Source organism: Megascapheus bottae, chromosome 15 (genome assembly GCF_031878675.1).
Source record: "Megascapheus bottae isolate mThoBot1 chromosome 15, mThoBot2.hap1, whole genome shotgun sequence".
NCBI classification, from domain to species: Eukaryota; Metazoa; Chordata; class Mammalia; order Rodentia; family Geomyidae; genus Megascapheus; species Megascapheus bottae.
Window position 1 is genome coordinate 42,370,676 of NC_143523.1, and position 16,391 is coordinate 42,387,066.

Genomic DNA, 16,391 nt, shown 5'->3' on the forward strand with positions numbered 1-16,391 from the left:
GAATTAGAAATGTCAGAAAAATGCCAAAATGTCCATTATTTATAGATTCCCTTCTTGAACACTTGTTTGTTAAACATGTCATTTGAAATATGATGTAAAAATCAGTGTTCATAAATTCTTTAATAAAAAAATTGCTGAAGTCCAAAAAAAAGTCCATTATTGTTACTATAGTTATTGTTGTACTGTAGGCACCAGTCATATATAGGAAAAAAAAAAAGATAAACATAGCCAGGCACCAGTGGGATTAATATCTGAGGATCATAGTTTGAAGCCAGCTGGGCAGGAAAAAAGCTCCCCCTCCCTCCCCGCCCCAGTCCTGGGGCTTGAACTCAGAGGCTGAGCACTGTCCATGGATACTTTTTGCTCAAGGCTAGTGCTCTGGCACTTGAGCCACAGCACCACTTCAGGCTTTTTCTGATTATATATTACTGAGGAATTGAAGCCAGGGCTTTATGCATGCTAGGTGAGCACTCTGCCACTAGACTACTCTTCGGGCCCTCCTGAAACTCTTATCTCCAATTATACACCAAAAAATCTTGAGCTGTGACTCAAGTGGTAGAATGTGAGCCTTGATCAAAAAGCTCAGGGACAATGTCCAGGCCTGAGTTTAAGCTCTAGGACTGGCATACACATACACACACCAAGATAGCAATGCTAGCAAGGATCCAGTGGTTCATGCCTGTAATCCTAGCTACTTATGAAGCTGAGATCTGAAGATCACAGTTAAAGCCAGCCTGGGTAGAAAATTCCTGAGACTCTTGTCTTCAGTTAACCAGAAAACCAGAAGTAAAGCTACGGTTCAAAGTGGTAGAGAACAGGCCTTGGGTAAAAAGGCTAAGGGAAATCATCAAGACTCTGAGTTCAAGCCCCACAATCGACCAAAAAATAAACAGAAAAGGAAAAGAACTTCAAAATCACATGAGATAGTTGATGCCCAATAGGATGGCTAGAACCAAAAGTCACACAGCAAGAAGTGTTAGCAAGGATATGGAAAAACTAGAAGTCACATACAGCTAGTGGAAATTTAAAATGATGCAAGCATTATGAAAAGGATTTGGCAGTGTTTTTAGAACATTAGACAAAGTTAGACATCAACTTGAGACAAATGAAAACGCATATCCACACAAAATCTTATACATGAATGTTCATAACAGCTTTACTCACATTAGCCAACAGGCCAAAACACCTGTCATCTGGTGATGGATAACAGCCCAGCATGTCCATATAATGAATGGAATGCTGTCCATAAAACTGACTCAAATACTGATAATAATCTGCAACATGAGAACCCTTGAAAGCATGCACAGTGAAAGAAGTCAAACACAGGGCTGGGAATGTGTCTTAATGGTAAAATGCTTGCCTCACATACATGAAGCCCTGGATTCGATTCCTCAGTACTACATAAACAGAAAAAGCCAGAAGTGGAGCTGTGGCTCAAGTAGTAGAGTGCTACCCTTGAGCTAAAGAAGGTCAGGGACAGTGCCCGGAACCCTGAGTTCAAGCCCCAGTACTAGGAAAAAAAAGTCCAACACAAAAGACCACATATGACTAAGCACAGATGGCTAATGCCTATAATCCTAACCATTCAGGAGTCTAAGATCTGAGGATCACTATTTGAAGCCTGGACAGGAAAGTCTGTGAGACACTTATCTCTAATTAATCACTCAAGTGCTAGAAGTGGAGCTGTGGCCCAAGTGGTAGAGTGCTAGCATTATGCAAAAAAGCTTAGAGGGCCTGGGAGTTTTGCCTAGTGGTAAGAGTGCTTGCCTAGCATGCATGAAGACCTGGGTTCAATTTCTTAGCACCACATACATAGAAAAAGCCAGAAGTGGTGCTGTGGCTCAAGTGGTAGAGCATACTAGCCTTGAGAAATCCTAAGGACAGTGCTCAGGCACTGAGTTCAAGCCCCAGGACTAGCAAAAAAAAAGGTAAGAGACAGCATCCAGACCTTGAGATCAAATCCCAGAATTGGAGCACGCGCGCGCACGCACGCACACACGCACACACACACAAATATACAAAATATACAAAAAAATTATGCACTTATATGAACAAAGTGTACAGTGTGAAAATTATATTTCAATAAAGCTGCTATCAAAATATAAAATAAAGTTTCTGTTCATAAGAGGCCCTTTAAAAAAAGATGATTTAAAAAAAGCAGAGAACTCTGTGGCTCACACTTGTAATCCTAGCTACTTAGCAGGCTGAGACCTGAAGGACTGTAAATCAAAGCTAGCCCAGGATGGTGCTGGTGGCTCACATCTGAATCCTAGCTACTCAAAAGGTGGAGATGTGAGGATTGGTATTAGAACCCAGCCCAGACAGAAAAGGACACGTGTGACTCTATCTACCAGAAGTGGCACTGTGGCTCCAGTGGTAACCAGTCAACCAACAAACGAATTGATTTATAAAAGCTAGCCCAGGAAATAGAACTGTGGCTTAACATGGTAAAGAACTAACCTTGAGGAAAAGAAGCTCAGGGACAGCACCCAGACCCAGAGTTCAAGCTCCTGGACCAGCAAACAGAAAGGGGGGGGAGAGAGGGCGGGAGAGGGAGAGAGGGCGGGAGAGGGAGGGGGGGGAGGAGAGACAGAGGGGGAGAGAGAGGGGGGGGGAGAGAGAGAGACGGAGAGAGAGAGAGAGGGAAAGGAGGGAGGGAGGGAGGGAGGTAAGAAGGGGAAGGGAAAGGAAAGAAGGCAGGCAGGCAGAGTGTCCAAAGCCGGGTGCGGTGGCTCATGCTCAGGAGACTGAGATCTGAGGATTGCAGTTCAAAGCCAGCCTGGGTACTAAAGTCTGTGAAACACTTATCTCCAATTAACCACCAGAAAACTGGAAGTAGCACAATGGTTCAAGGGGTAAGGCAGTAGCCTTCAACTGAAGAGCTCAGGACAATGCCCAGGACCAGAGTTCAAGTCCCATGGCAGACAAAAATTAAAAAAGGGAAGAAAGAGGGGCCAGGAGTTTGGCCAAGTGATAGAGTGCTTGCCTAGCATGCACGAAGACCCGGGTTCGGCCACCACATACGTAGAAAAGCTGGAAGTTGTGCCGTGGCTCAAGTGGTAGAGCACTAGTCTTGAGGAAAGTCTAAGGAGGCCCTGAGTTCCATCCCCAGGACTGGCAAAAAAAAATTTAAAGAAGAAAGAGAGAGAGAAAGAAAAAGAAAGGAAGAGAGGCCGGGAGTTTGGCCTAGTGGTAGAGTGTTTACCTAGCATGCACAAAGACCCGGGTTTAATTCCTCGGTACCACATACATAAAAAAAAGCCAGAAGTGGTGTTGAGGCTCAAGTGGTAGAGCTCTAGCCTTGAGAAAGTCCAAGGACAGTGTTCAGGCCCTGAGTTCAAGCCCAGGACTCACAAAAAAAAGAAGAAGAAAAGAAAAAGAAAGGAAGGAAGAGAAAAGAAAAGAAGGAAAGACAGTTGAGCAAGGTCCTAAGTTCAAGTCCTGATACTGGCTAAATAAATATTTATAGTCAAATTCTATAAAGAATTAAGAAAAATCAGTAAAAGATAATCTAACAGAAAAGTATGCTAAATATATATGTAAGTACTTCAGTACTTCACAGGAAATATAAAGCTGGATGTGGATGTACACATTTGTAATCCTTTTTTTTTTTTTTTAAACCAGTCCTGGGCTTGAGCTCAGGGCCTGAGCACTGTCCTTGGACTTTCTCAAGGCTAGAGCTCTACCACTTGAGCCTCAGCACCACTTCTGGCTTTTTTTTTATGTAGGTGGTACCGAGGAATTAAACCCGGGTCTTTGTGCATGCTATGCAAACACTCTACCACTAGGCCAAACTCCCAGCCCCACATTTGTAATCTTAACACCTGGAAGAATAAGACAGTAAGATCATATGCTTGGGGGCTGGGAGTTTGGCCTAGTGGTTAAAGTGCTTGCCTAGCATGCATGAAGACCCGGGTTCGATTCCTTGGTACCACATATATAGAAAAAAGCCGGAAGTGGTGCTGAGGCTCAAGTGGTAGAGCTCTAGCCTTGAGAAAGTCCAAGGACAGTGCTCAGGCCCTGAGCTCAAGCCCAAGACTGGCGAAAAAAAAAAAAAAAAAAGATCATATGCTTGAACCACCTGGATTACACAGTGTGACCCTATCCAAATGGGAAGAGGAGAGGAAGGGAGGGAGAGAAAGGGGAAAGCAGGAAGGAGAGAAAGGAAAGCAGGAAGGGAGCTACTGGCACAGTGGCTCATGACTGTAATCCTATCTGCACAGGAGATTGAAAACCTAGGATGAAGGTCCAAGGCCAGCCTGGGCAGAAAACTCACAGCTGGGTTCAATGACATGTGCATATCATCCTTCACTCAGTGGGAGACTGATGTTGGGAAGATCATGGTTCAAGACTGCTAAAGCTGAAAAGTGGATATGGTGGCAAATACCTGTCATCTCAGCTACAACAGAAATTCTAAAAAGATGGATTATTGGGACTGGGAGTTTTGGCCTAGTGGTAGAGTGATTGCCAAGAAAGCATGAAGACCCAGGTTAAATTCCTCGGTACCACATATATAGAAAAAAGCCAGAAATGGTGCTGTGGTTGAAATAGTAGAGTGCTAGCCTTAAGCAAAAGGAATTCAGGGATGCATATAGCCAAGTTCAAGCCCAAAGACTGGCAAAAAAGAAAAAGGAAAATAAAAATAGACAAAAAGAATTGGGGCGGGGATGGGGGGGAGGGGACGGGCAGGTAGCTCACACCTGTAATCCTAGCTACTCAGGGGCTGAGATCTGAGAAGCACAGGTCAAAACTAGCTGGGACATGAAAGTCTACAAGACTCTTATCTCCAATTAACCACCAAAAAACTGGAAGCAGAGCTGTGGCTCAAAGGGGTAGAACACTAGCTTTGAATAAAAAGGCTCAGTGGGGGACCGGGAACTTGGCCTAGTGGTAGAGTGCTTGCCTAGCATGCACTAAGACCCGAGTTCGATTTCTCCATACCCCACATACATAGCAAAAAGCCAGAAGTGATGCTGAGGCTCAAGTGGTAGAGTGCTAGCCTTGAGAAAGTCCAAGGACAGTGCTCAAGCCCAGGACTGCCCCCTTCCCCCAAAAAAAGGCTCAGGGACAGTGTCTAGGCCCTAAATTCAAGCCCTACAACCAACCAACAACAAATATGTGTGTGTATACACACACACCTACATACATACATACATACATACATGCATGCATGCAGAGAGAGAGAGAGAGAGAAAGAGAAAGAGAGAGTGAGAGGTGGGGCAGGGAAGGGAGATAGGCTTTCACTATGCTGCTCAAGCTCTGTTGGTCTCAATATCCTGGGCAAAATTATCATCCTTCTTAATCCTCCCGAGAGCTAGGACTTTAGGCAAGTACCACTATGCTATCTCTAATCCTTTCTTTTAACCAACATATTCATGTTCCTTTTTGTGTGTGTATGTGTGCATGTGCCAGTACTGGGGCAGGCACTGTTCTTGAGCTTTTGTACTCAAGGCTAGTGCTCTACAATTTAAGACATAGCTCAGCTTTTTGATGGTTAATTAGAGATACAAGTCTCATGGACTTTCCTGCCAGGGCTTGTTTCCAATTTCAATTGTTAGCTCATTGCCTCCTGAGTAGTTAGGATTACAGAAATGTGAGCCACCAGCCCCCAGCTCTCAGATTTCTTTAAAATGTACATAATGGCACAGGCCTATAATTCAAGAATGTGGAAGCCTGCAGAAAAAGGATGGTAGGTTAAGGCCAGCCTGGACTACATAATAAGACATGGTCTCAAAAAAGAAAAACAAAATAAAACAAAACCACCACAAACCAAAAAGAAAAATAAAACCAAAAGAACAAGCAAAAAGAACAATCAAATAGAAGTAGTCATTAACAAGACTATATAGCTGGCTCAGATATTAAGAAAAAGATGTAAAAATATATTCCTGATTTATTATAAATGAACAGTCTTACTATACAAAACATTTTACTATAAGATCGCATGGACATAAGTGGGTCAAAATTTTATTTATGTCACTTTTTTAAGTAAAAGGATTTTTCAGATAGCATCTTTTCAATTTATCACTCTCAAAACAACTAGCGACATAACTTAAACACAAACTGGGACTCACTAGGTCAGATTTGACACATACCTGCATATGGAGCCATTCCTAAGATAGTAGGCATCAGGCCTCTGTAAAATCCTCGGACACCACCTTCCTTTGAGTGAAAGAAAATGAAAAATGAGACCATACTGTTCACTATGATAAATACCTCAGAAGGAAAGCACATAACACAATGGAGACAGACTCTAGGGCTTACTTGAACTACAAAGATGCCCTTTCATCATCATCATCATCATCATCATCATCAACAACAACAATTGCAAATAAAAAAATCTACACATCATTCAAAATAGTTTCCTAAATACAAAAAGACATGAAACAAATAAGAAAGGTACTATGAAATACCTTGGCATAAATTGTTTTGAATGCATGAATGATTCCTGTATAAGTGTGTTCCCCTTTCACTTGGAATGCTAGGCGTACTCTGACCATGTCAAGAGGGTATGTACAGACGACGGCAGTCATACCTGAAAGGCAGGAGAAACTTTAATGTAGAAATTTTCACAGAGTTTGTACATTTACATATATATATATATATATATATTGTGTGTGTGTGTGTGTGTGTGTGCGTGCATCTTTTTCATCACTAATAATGCTCAGTATAATTACACACTGGGGCAAAAAAGTCCATAAGACTCTTTATCTCCAATTAACCACCAAAAAACCAGAAGTGGAGTTGTAGGTCAGTGATAGAACACTAGCTTGAAAAGAGCTCAGGGACAGTACATGGGCCCTGAGTTGAAGCCCTATGATCAATATAAAAAAGAAAAAATAGGTTCTGGGAGTTTGGCCTGGTGGTAGAGTGCTTGCCTAGCATGCAGAAAGACCAGGGTTTGATTCCTCAGTACCACATACATAGAAAAAGTTGGAAATGGTGGTATGGCTCAAGTGGTAGAGCTCTAGCCTTGAGAAAGTCCAAGGACAGTGCTCAAGCCCTGAGCTCAAGCCCCTCTGTTGTCTTTAAATGAAATTAGAAATACCATTTAGGAGAACTTTCAAATCAATAATCATGTCATGAAAAGGAAATCATATGAAAGTCTACTTCATCTTTCCTGCCTTTTTTTTTTTTTTTTTTTGCCAGTCCTGGGCTTGAGCTCAGGGCCTGAGCACTGTCCTTGGACTTTCTCAAGGCTAGAGCTCTACCACTTGAGCTTTAACACCACTTCCAGCTTTTTTCTACGTATATGGTACTGAGGAATCGAACCCAGGCCTCCATGCATGCTAGGCAAGCACTCTATCACTAGGCCAAACTCCCGGCCCCTGCTTTTGTTTTTTTTTTTTTTTGTCAGTCATGGGACTGAGCATTGTCCCTGAGCTCTTTTCCTCAAGGATAGCGCTTAATCACTTTGAGTCACAACACACCACTTCTAATTTTTTGATAGTTAACTGGAGATAAAAGTCTCATGGACTTTCCTGCCTAAGTTGGCTTCAAGCCGTGATCCTCTGATCTCAGCCTCCCGAGGAACTAGGATTATAGGCATGAGCCACCAACTACCTAGCTCTCTGTCCTACTTTTCAAAGAAAAATATTTTGAGTTTGGAACTGTTGGATCACATATGTAATTGTAGCAATGCAGGAGGCTAAGATTTTGAAATCTATGTTCAAAACCAGCTCAAGTAGATAAAACCAAGATTCTTCTCTCTAGTTAATCAGTAAAAAGCTGAAAGTAGAAGTGCTGCTCAAGTGACAGAGCATCAACCTTTAAGGCAAAGACTAAGCAAGAGTACAAGGCTCTGCACAAGAGAAAAACAAATAAAAAGATAAATTTCCAGATGTAATGGATAGCATGCTTTTTACATAGTTGTAAGCTTATTTATTTACCCTTCGCTATAAAATGCCCTTTGAATACTCATTATTTATAATTTGAGTGTAGAAAGATAAATGTCTGCCTAATCAATCTCACATGTTTTCTAAACCAAATTAAATATAAAATATATTCTCAAATATAAAGCATACTTTTACCTGCCATTGATCCAGCCATTAATCTGTGAACATGACCAGAAATTCCCAATTTGGTGGTAATTAACTAGAAACCAAAAACACTTTGTTAAATGGCATAATAGTTTGAGTTATTTTGTTTGTTTGTTGTAATACTGAAGATCAAATTCAAAACTTCATGATACTAGGTAAGTGCTCTGCTATTGAATTACATGCAAGGCCAACTCGTGATTTTATATGCTGCCTATTTCATTGTCCAAAATGACTTTTTTAAAATTACAGAATCTAAGCCAGGGGCTGATGGCTCATGCCTGTAATCCTAGTTACTCAGGAAAATGAGATTGGAGGATCGCGGTTCAAATACAGCCTAGGCAGGAAAGTTTGTGAAACAGTTATCATCAATCAATTAACCACCATAAAGCCAGAAGTAGAACTGTGGCTCAAGTGGTAGGGCATTAGCCTTGAGCAAGAAAAGTTCAAGGAGCCAGGCGCAGTGGCACACAGTGGCTCACACCTGTAATCCTAGCTACTCAGGAGGCTGAGATCTATCTAAGGATCAAGGTTCAAAGCCAGCCCAGGCACAAAAGGACCTGAGACTCTTATCTCCAATTAACCCCTAGAAAACGGGAAGTGGGGCTTGGCTCAAGGCTAGGGTGGTAGCCTTGAGCTGAAAAGAATGGGGACAATGCCCAGGCTGAGTTCAAGCTCCATGTATATCCCACAAAAAAAGAAAAGAAAAGCTCAAGGACAATGTCCAGATCCTGAGTTCTAGCCCTAAGTCTGGCACCAAAAAAAAAAAAAAAATTACAGAATTAGCCAAACATGGGATTCAATATACATGATGTAAAACTTTAACTATGCAATTGTGTGCAGGGATGGGAGGAGAAACAGGGGGAAAGCAAAAAAGAATGACATTGTCTACAAAGAATTGTACTCATTACCTGACACATGGAATTGTAACTGTAATTGTACAGCTACTTTACAATAACAATAAAATTATATTTTTAAAAAAACTTACAGAGGGGCGGGGAGATGGCCTAATGGTAGAGTGCTTGCCTAGCATGCATGAAGACCTAGGTTCGATTCCTTGGTACCACATACATAGAAAAAATCCAGAAGTGGTGCTGTGGCTCAAGTGGGAGAGCTCTAGCCTTGAGAAAACCCAAGCACAGTGCTCAGGCCCTGAACCCAAGCTCAGGACTGGCAAAAAAAAAAATCCTTACAGAATCTGAGCCGGGTATGGTGGCTTATGCCTATAATCCTAGCTACTTAGAAGGCTGAGATCTGAGGATTGCAGTTCAAAGCCAACCTGCACTAAAGAACATGAGACTCTTATCTCCAGTCAATCGCTAGAAAAGGGTAAGTGGGGCTGTGGCTCAAGGGGTAGGGCAGTAGCCTTGAGCTGAATATGCAGGGGACAATGCCCAGGCCCAGAGCTCAAGGCCCAAGACCATTAAAAAAAAAAATATGCAATACTCAAGCCAGGTGCTGGTGGCTCACACCGGTAATCCTAGCTACTCAAGGGGCTAAGATCTGAAGATCAGGGTTCAAAGCTGGCCCAGGCAGGAAAGTTCATGAGACTCGTCTCTAATTAATTACCAAAAAAACTAGAAGTGGCAGGGTAGCTCAAAGTGGTAGAGTGTTAGCCTTGAGCAAAACGAAGCTCAGGGACAGCTCCCACTCCTAGAGTCCAAGGTCTGGCATAAAAAAAGGAAGGGAAGAGGAGAAGAGGGAGGAAGGAAGGGAGGGAGGGAGGGAACGGCAGGGCAAATGGAAATCCAGAGCTGGGATCAGGCCTGGCATCTAAGTGGTAGAACGCTTCTCTAGTTTGCTTGAGATCTTGCCCTCAATCCCCAGAACTGAAAAGAATTTCTTTTTTTTTTTGCCAGTCTTGAGCTTGAGCTCAGGGCATGAGCCCTGTCCTTGGACTTTCTCAAGGCTAGAGCTCTACAACTTGACCACTTGAGCCTCAGCACCACTTCTGGCTTTTTTCTATGTATGTGGTACCGAGGAATCGAACCTAGGTCTTTGTGCATGCTAGGCAAGCACTCTACCACCAGGCCAAACTCCCAGCCCCTCTGAAAAGAATTTTTAAAAAGGCAAAGGACTGAATGTGGTAGTAGTACACAACTGTATTCCAAGCAGTCAAGAAATTTAAGTCGGAAGATCTTTGAGTTTAAGGCCAACTACGCTACATAGCAAAGTACTGACTCAACAAAAAGAAAAAGAAAAGAAAAGAAAAAGCAAATACCTGTTAGCAAGCATGATATTCAAGAATACTAAAGAAAAAAGGATAATTCAACTACCGTTTTATATTGCTCAAATGCCATAAACTGGATTGCACCATAGGGAAAAATTCGAATCATCATTGCACCATTTCCTTTATATAATCCAAGGTATCCTTCCTTTTGGGGAACAGCACGCAACGTTGAGAGTACTCCTGTTTTAACAAAGGTTTTAGAAGGAAAATACTATTAAAGCCAGGAAGCATATCCAAACTGAAATTATATGACAATCACTGATACAGACCAGTATGCCATTAACCATAATTTGATTTTGTGTGAGGAATGAGAGTGTAATTATGTATCACCTAAACTTACTTAAAATAAATCATAATCTAAACTATAAAAATAAGCCTTGACACGCATCACTGGCCCACCCTGGTAACGTTAGCCAGCTCCAGAGGCTGAGAGCTGAGGACTGAGGTTCAAACCAACCCAAGCAGAAAATTCCATGAGACCAAAAACAAAACCTGCAGTGAAGCTGTGTTTCAAGTGGTAGAGCATTAACCCTGAACAACAAAAGCTCAGGAACAACACCCAGTACCTGGACCTGAGCTCAATCCCAAGGATGGTCACCAAACAAAACAAAAAGTCAGAAGGGGCGGTATGCTCAAGTGGTAGAGTTCCAACCTTTGAGTAAAACAAGCTAAAAGGTAAAGGATGGTGCCCAGGCTTTCTTTTATTTGTTATTGTTTGTTTTACACTTGAATCCTTCCTTTATTTATTCTGTGCCCCAGTACTGGCACTAAATTTTTTTTTTAATTTTTAAAGGAGTGAGGGAGGGAGGGAAGGAGGAAGACAGAGTAGGAAGGAGGGAGTGAAGGAGGGAGGGAGGGAGGGAGGAAGGGAGGGAGGGAAGGAAGGAAAGAAGGAAGGAAGGAAGGAAGGAAGGAAGGAAGGAAGGAAGGAAGGAAGGAAGGAATTCCTTGCAAATTTTTGTTCTAAGCCAAACACTGGAGGCTCACACCTATAATCTTAATTATCCAGGAGGTTGAGATCAGAAGATTTTGGGAAAGTCCATGAGACTTTTAGCTTCAATTAACCACCAAAAAAAGCCAGAAGTAGAGCTGTGGCTCAAGTGGTAGTGCATTTAGCCTTGAACACAAAAGCTCACAACTCCTAGGTCCTCAGTTCAAGCTCCAAGACTGGCGTGCACACACGCGCACACACACACACACATTTTAGCTCCAAATTTAGGTTCCTTTTTTGTACCCTCTTCCCACTACATTTCATAACAGAAAACTAAGAGAGCAGATGAATAATTTTTACATTTATGCCTATTAGTATTTACTAACTCACCTAAATGTTTGTAATGGTGATTGTGAGCTTGCAATAAAACCTTTACTCGATCCAAAGGAGCAACTGTTGTTTTGGCACAGCATCCAGCAATACCTTAAAAAAAAAAAAACTGTTTAGAAGGTCTAAAAGAAAGGGGGGAAAACCAAGATGGGTGGTGTGGGGTGGGGTGGAGGAGGGAAATGGGTACCAAGACATGTGAAAGGGTATCAATGTATGTGAATTAATGCACCTTCTATCTGGCAAATATCATTTAACCCTTTTATTAATTACAATAAAAAAAAAATTTAAAAAAAAGAAGGTCTAAAAGAAATAGCATTTCATAGCGGGAAATCATTTATGGTTTTTTGTTTGTTTGTTTGCTTGTTTTTTGTTTTTTTTTGCCAGTCCTGGGCTTGAGCTCAGGGCCTGAGCACTATTCTTGAACTTTCTCAAGGCTAGAGCTCTACGACTTGAACCTCAGCACCACTTCGGGCTGTTTTCTATGTATGTGGTACCTAGGAATCAAATCCGGGTCTTCATGCATGCTAGGCAAGCACCCTACCACTAGGCCAAACTCCTGACCCTCTTTATGTTTGTTTTTGTTTTTGTTTTTGTCACTTGAAGGACTTGGACTCTGAGCCTGGGCACAGTCCCTGAGTTCTTCAGCTCAAGGCTAGCACTCTACCACTTGAGACACAGCACCACATCCAAGGGAAATCATTTCTGTAGTCAATAATATAGTGATCTTTAACTTGGCCTCTTTGGGTGGAATTGCCCCATATAAGGGATATTTAGACAACTGGCTTCTGTTCACCATAATTTTATCATTGAGCATGTCGAGCATGTCAGACTTAATAAAAGTTATTCTAGGAGTACAAAGCAATCCGGAGTGTCTGATAAACACAGATAATTTTACTTATATGTGGCTACCAAGCCCAAGTTACTATTTACTGAACTGAAATAACCACCTTTTCTTCTGGATGACTTTTTCACTGAAACATCTAACTTCTAACCACAAATTCTTCATTCCTTTGTACATTCAGTAAATAAGTATCTGGTACATACCACATACTGCTTGCCACAAGTATGGGTAAAATCAGACAAAAGTGCTCCAGGGGTTCTTAGCATAGCTTTAGTTAATGTTCAAATACTATATCCACACATAAGTTTCCATACTAGAACTTTTTTTCTGAACTAATGGAAATAATAGTCCTGACTTTCAAACTGAGGGTAAACTACAAATTTCATTTAGCTATATATGCTTTCATATTATGCTGTATTATCTTCTTAGTTATGTACAGCAATATAAATTAACCATATAATTAAATCATTTAGAATGTATTCAAAAAGTAGTTTTTTAGCCCATTGTACAACCACCATTTAAAGGTTAAAAAAGAAAATAAAGCCAAGGCAGTGGTGCTGTGACTCAAGTGACAGAGTGCTAGCCTTGAGCTCAGAGTTCAAGCCCCACGACCAACAAAAAAGAAAGAAAGAAAGAAAGAAAGAAAGAAAGAAAGAAAGAAAGAAAGAAAGAAAGCAAGCCAGCCAGCCAGCCAGCCAGGAGATGGTAGTTCATACCTGTAATCATAGCTACACAAGAAACTGAGGTCTGAGGATCTGGGTTGGAAGTCAGCCCAGGCAGTCAAGTTGAAGAGATTCTTGTATCACTAAAACTCCAGAAGTGGAGCGGTGGCTCAAGTGATAGAGCTGTAGCCTTGCACAAAAAAAATCTCAGGAGCACAGCCCAGGCCCTGTTTTCAAGTCCCAGGACTGACCAGCACACACACACACTGTGTTTGTATATATACATGTATATGTGTATATATACACACATACAAAAAAAGAGCAGTTCTGTCTGTCATTTGCTTCTCAAAATCTGCAGTTGTTCCCCAAGTCCTGTAAATCTTTACCGGTCCTTATTTTCTGCCCCCTTTTTACCTTCCCTAACCTATACCACCTAGGGTCAGCCATAGGCCTTGAAGCTACTCTTTCACCAGACCAGGCCCCCTCTGGCTATATAACCTTTGCTTTATTTTAGCTTCTCCTTCCTTCGATATTAACTTGCTATACTTCTTAATTTCTTCAAACATCTTCTCTGGCTGGTGTGAAGCTGTGGGCCAGTACTCTCAGCTACTCAGAGGCTGAAGAACTGCCATTTCTTTTTTGACAGCCTGAGCAAGATAATAAGAACCCTAACCCAAAGTACAGGAAATGAGTGCATGATGACACCAGCCTGTAATCCATAAAGGCCTACACAGTGAGACCCTGTCTAAAATACAAAACAAGGGACTGTGAGTTTGGCCTAGTAGTAGAATGCTTGCCTATCATGCATGAAGACCAGGGTTTGATTCCTCAGTACCACATACATAGGGAAAGAAAAGCCAGAAGTGGTGCTGTGGCTCAAGTGGTAGATTACTAGCCTTGAGGAAAAAGCCCAAGGACAGTGTTCTGGCCCTGAGTTCAAGGTCCAGGACTGGAAAAATAAAATAAAATACAAAACAAAACTCAGAAGTTAGCTGAGTCTTAATCTCTCAATGTCATACACTAACCACAACCATCCTAGCTAACAGTGTACACATTCTACCTCTTTCTTGCCTCACTTTCCTTTGCATTCATCACTTTTCTTTTTCCAATCCTGGGACTTGAATTCAGGACCTGGGCACTGCTTCCGAGCTTCTTTTGCTCAAGGCCAGCACTCTTCTACCACTTGAGCCACAGCACCACTTCTGGATTTTTGTTTAGTGTGGTACTGAGGAATTAAACCCAGGGCTTCATGCATGCTAGGCAAGCACTCTACCACTAGGCCACATTCCCAATCCCTGAAAGTACTTTTCATCAGCTCCCCCCCCCCAAAATAATAATAATTAAATTCTTAATATTGCTTCATGGGCCGGGAGTTTGGCCTAATGGTAGAGTGCTTACCTAGCACTCATGAAAACCAGGGTGTGATTCCTCGGTACCACATACATAGAAAAAAGTCAGAAGTGGTGCTGAGACTCAAGTGGTAGAGCTCTAGCCTTGAGAAAGTCCAAGGACAGTGTTCAGGCCCTGAGTTCAAGCCCAGGACTAGCAAAAAAGAAAAAAAAATACAGATTTGTTCTTCAGGTATTACCTTTCAACAAATCCTAATAATGCAAATATTTTTTGGTTCCTGGCCTTTTTTTTGGGGGGAAGGAGCATAAATTCTTCAGCTCACGCCTGCCTGGGCATTGTCCCAGATTTCTACAGTTCAAGGCTACTGCCCTACCCCAACTTAAGATAAGAGTCTCATGGTCTTTAGTGCACGGGCAGGCTTTGACCCTTGATCCTCAGATCTCAGCCTCCTGAGTAGGTAGGTTTACAGGCATGAGACACTGCGCCCGGCTAATTTCTGGCCTTTTATAATTAAGTGATGACAACCTAGAGAAGCAACCATAGAAGGGCAGAAGTCAAAACATCTGTTTATAAGAACCCAAGAGGAAATTTCGTTGAGACAGTGTGACTATCGGCTTCATAGTCACGACACCAGACCTTCTCAACTCTGGCAATGTTTTCAGAGCAGCAGGAACCGGTTCTGGTTTTGCACAATTCCGTAAATCATTTTTGAAAACCTAACCACCACTATTTGCCACACTCTGTAAAAAAAAAAAAAAATGGGAGTCCACATTCAGTCACCCTCGTTCTTTATTAAAGAAAGTGTATCACGCAAAGAAACCCCTGCTGCCACCCGAAGAGAAAGAAAGCCTCGTTCAGCTCGGGCCCGACCCCCAGCCTCTCCCCCGAGGCCCCAAGGCCCAACTCCGCAGGACTTGGCTGTCACTAGTCTGTGACAGGGCCGAGAAGCCAGTCCAGTACAAGCTATGATCGGGCGGCTGGCACCCGCCGGCACGGGCTGGCACGGGCTGCCCCGGCCCGCCGGGATCACACCACTCCCAGCCCCAGAGTCCCCGTCTGCAGACACCCACCTCCAGCCACGAAAGAGCGAAGCCAGTAGAAGTCTCGGCGAGCGGCGGGCCCTCCAGCCCCTGCCGCCTGAGGCACCGTGGGCGCGGACTCGGCCGCTGCCAGGGCCGTTGCCGCAGCCATCAGGACCAGGCCACGTCGGGAGTCTCAGCCTGGAACGCCAACTTACAAACAACAGGCCAGGATCATAGCTGGTGCGGGCACTGACACTGGGGCCGGCCGCCGCGCGGGCGGGGCCAAGTGACACTGGCGCCGTCGCGCGGGATGATGACGTCAGAGGCCGGTCTGAGGAGGCGGGGCCAGGAGTCACCTCGGCTCCTGGGCCTGGTTCTGGTGACGTCAGGGGGCGTGTCTGCGCGGAGCGAGGCGGGGCCGTCCCGCTGTCCGCTGCGGGCTTTCCACTTTGGCGCCCTTTTGTTCAGGATGAAGAAGGGTCGCGGGTTCTCCAGCCCCTTCAAAACCAGCTACCACCTTGTGCCCCTGGCTCACACCTGTAACCCCAACTACTCAGGAGGCTGGGCTCTGAGGATCAGCGTTCGAAGCCAACGCTGTGAAACTTATCTCCTGTTAACCACGAGAAAACCAGAAGTGAAGCCCTGACTCCAAGTGGTAGAAAACCTTGAGCAAAAGTAGCTCAGGGACAGTGCCCAGGCCCTGAGTTCAAACCCTACAACCAAAAACATGGAGAAATACAAAAGCAAACTGAAGACGTGGCTCAAGTGATAATGTGACAGCCTTGAGTAAAAAATCACCTGAAGGCCAGGACTTTGGCCTAGTGGTAGAGTGCTTGCCCAGCATCCACCAAGACCTGGGTTCGATTCCTGGGTACCACATACATAGAAAAAAAAAACCATGGCCGGGAGTCTGGCCTAGTGGTTAAAGTGCT

The 16,391-nt window shown here is 43.3% G+C and overlaps 1 protein-coding gene across 2 annotated transcripts in view; it reads right to left on the reverse strand.

Moving 5' to 3' along the window:
* Slc25a16 (solute carrier family 25 member 16) overlaps positions 1-15,727 on the reverse strand; it is a 30,014-nt gene extending 14,287 nt beyond the window's left edge. Inside the window, exons 1-6 of one of the 2 annotated variants that reach the window (XM_090346433.1) lie at positions 15,508-15,727; positions 11,585-11,677; positions 10,310-10,443; positions 8,028-8,091; positions 6,411-6,532; positions 6,093-6,159 (exon numbers count right to left, since the gene is read on the reverse strand). In XM_090346433.1, the coding sequence (XP_090202559.1) occupies positions 6,093-6,159; positions 6,411-6,532; positions 8,028-8,091; positions 10,310-10,443; positions 11,585-11,677; positions 15,508-15,628 (601 nt within the window). In that variant the 5' untranslated portion in view covers positions 15,629-15,727. Of the gene's footprint in view, positions 1-6,092; positions 6,160-6,410; positions 6,533-8,027; positions 8,092-10,309; positions 10,444-11,584; positions 11,678-15,507 lie in introns of those variants that run through there. The other variant, XM_090346434.1, reaches the window with a different exon arrangement.
* Between the last annotated feature and the right edge of the window lie 664 nt (positions 15,728-16,391).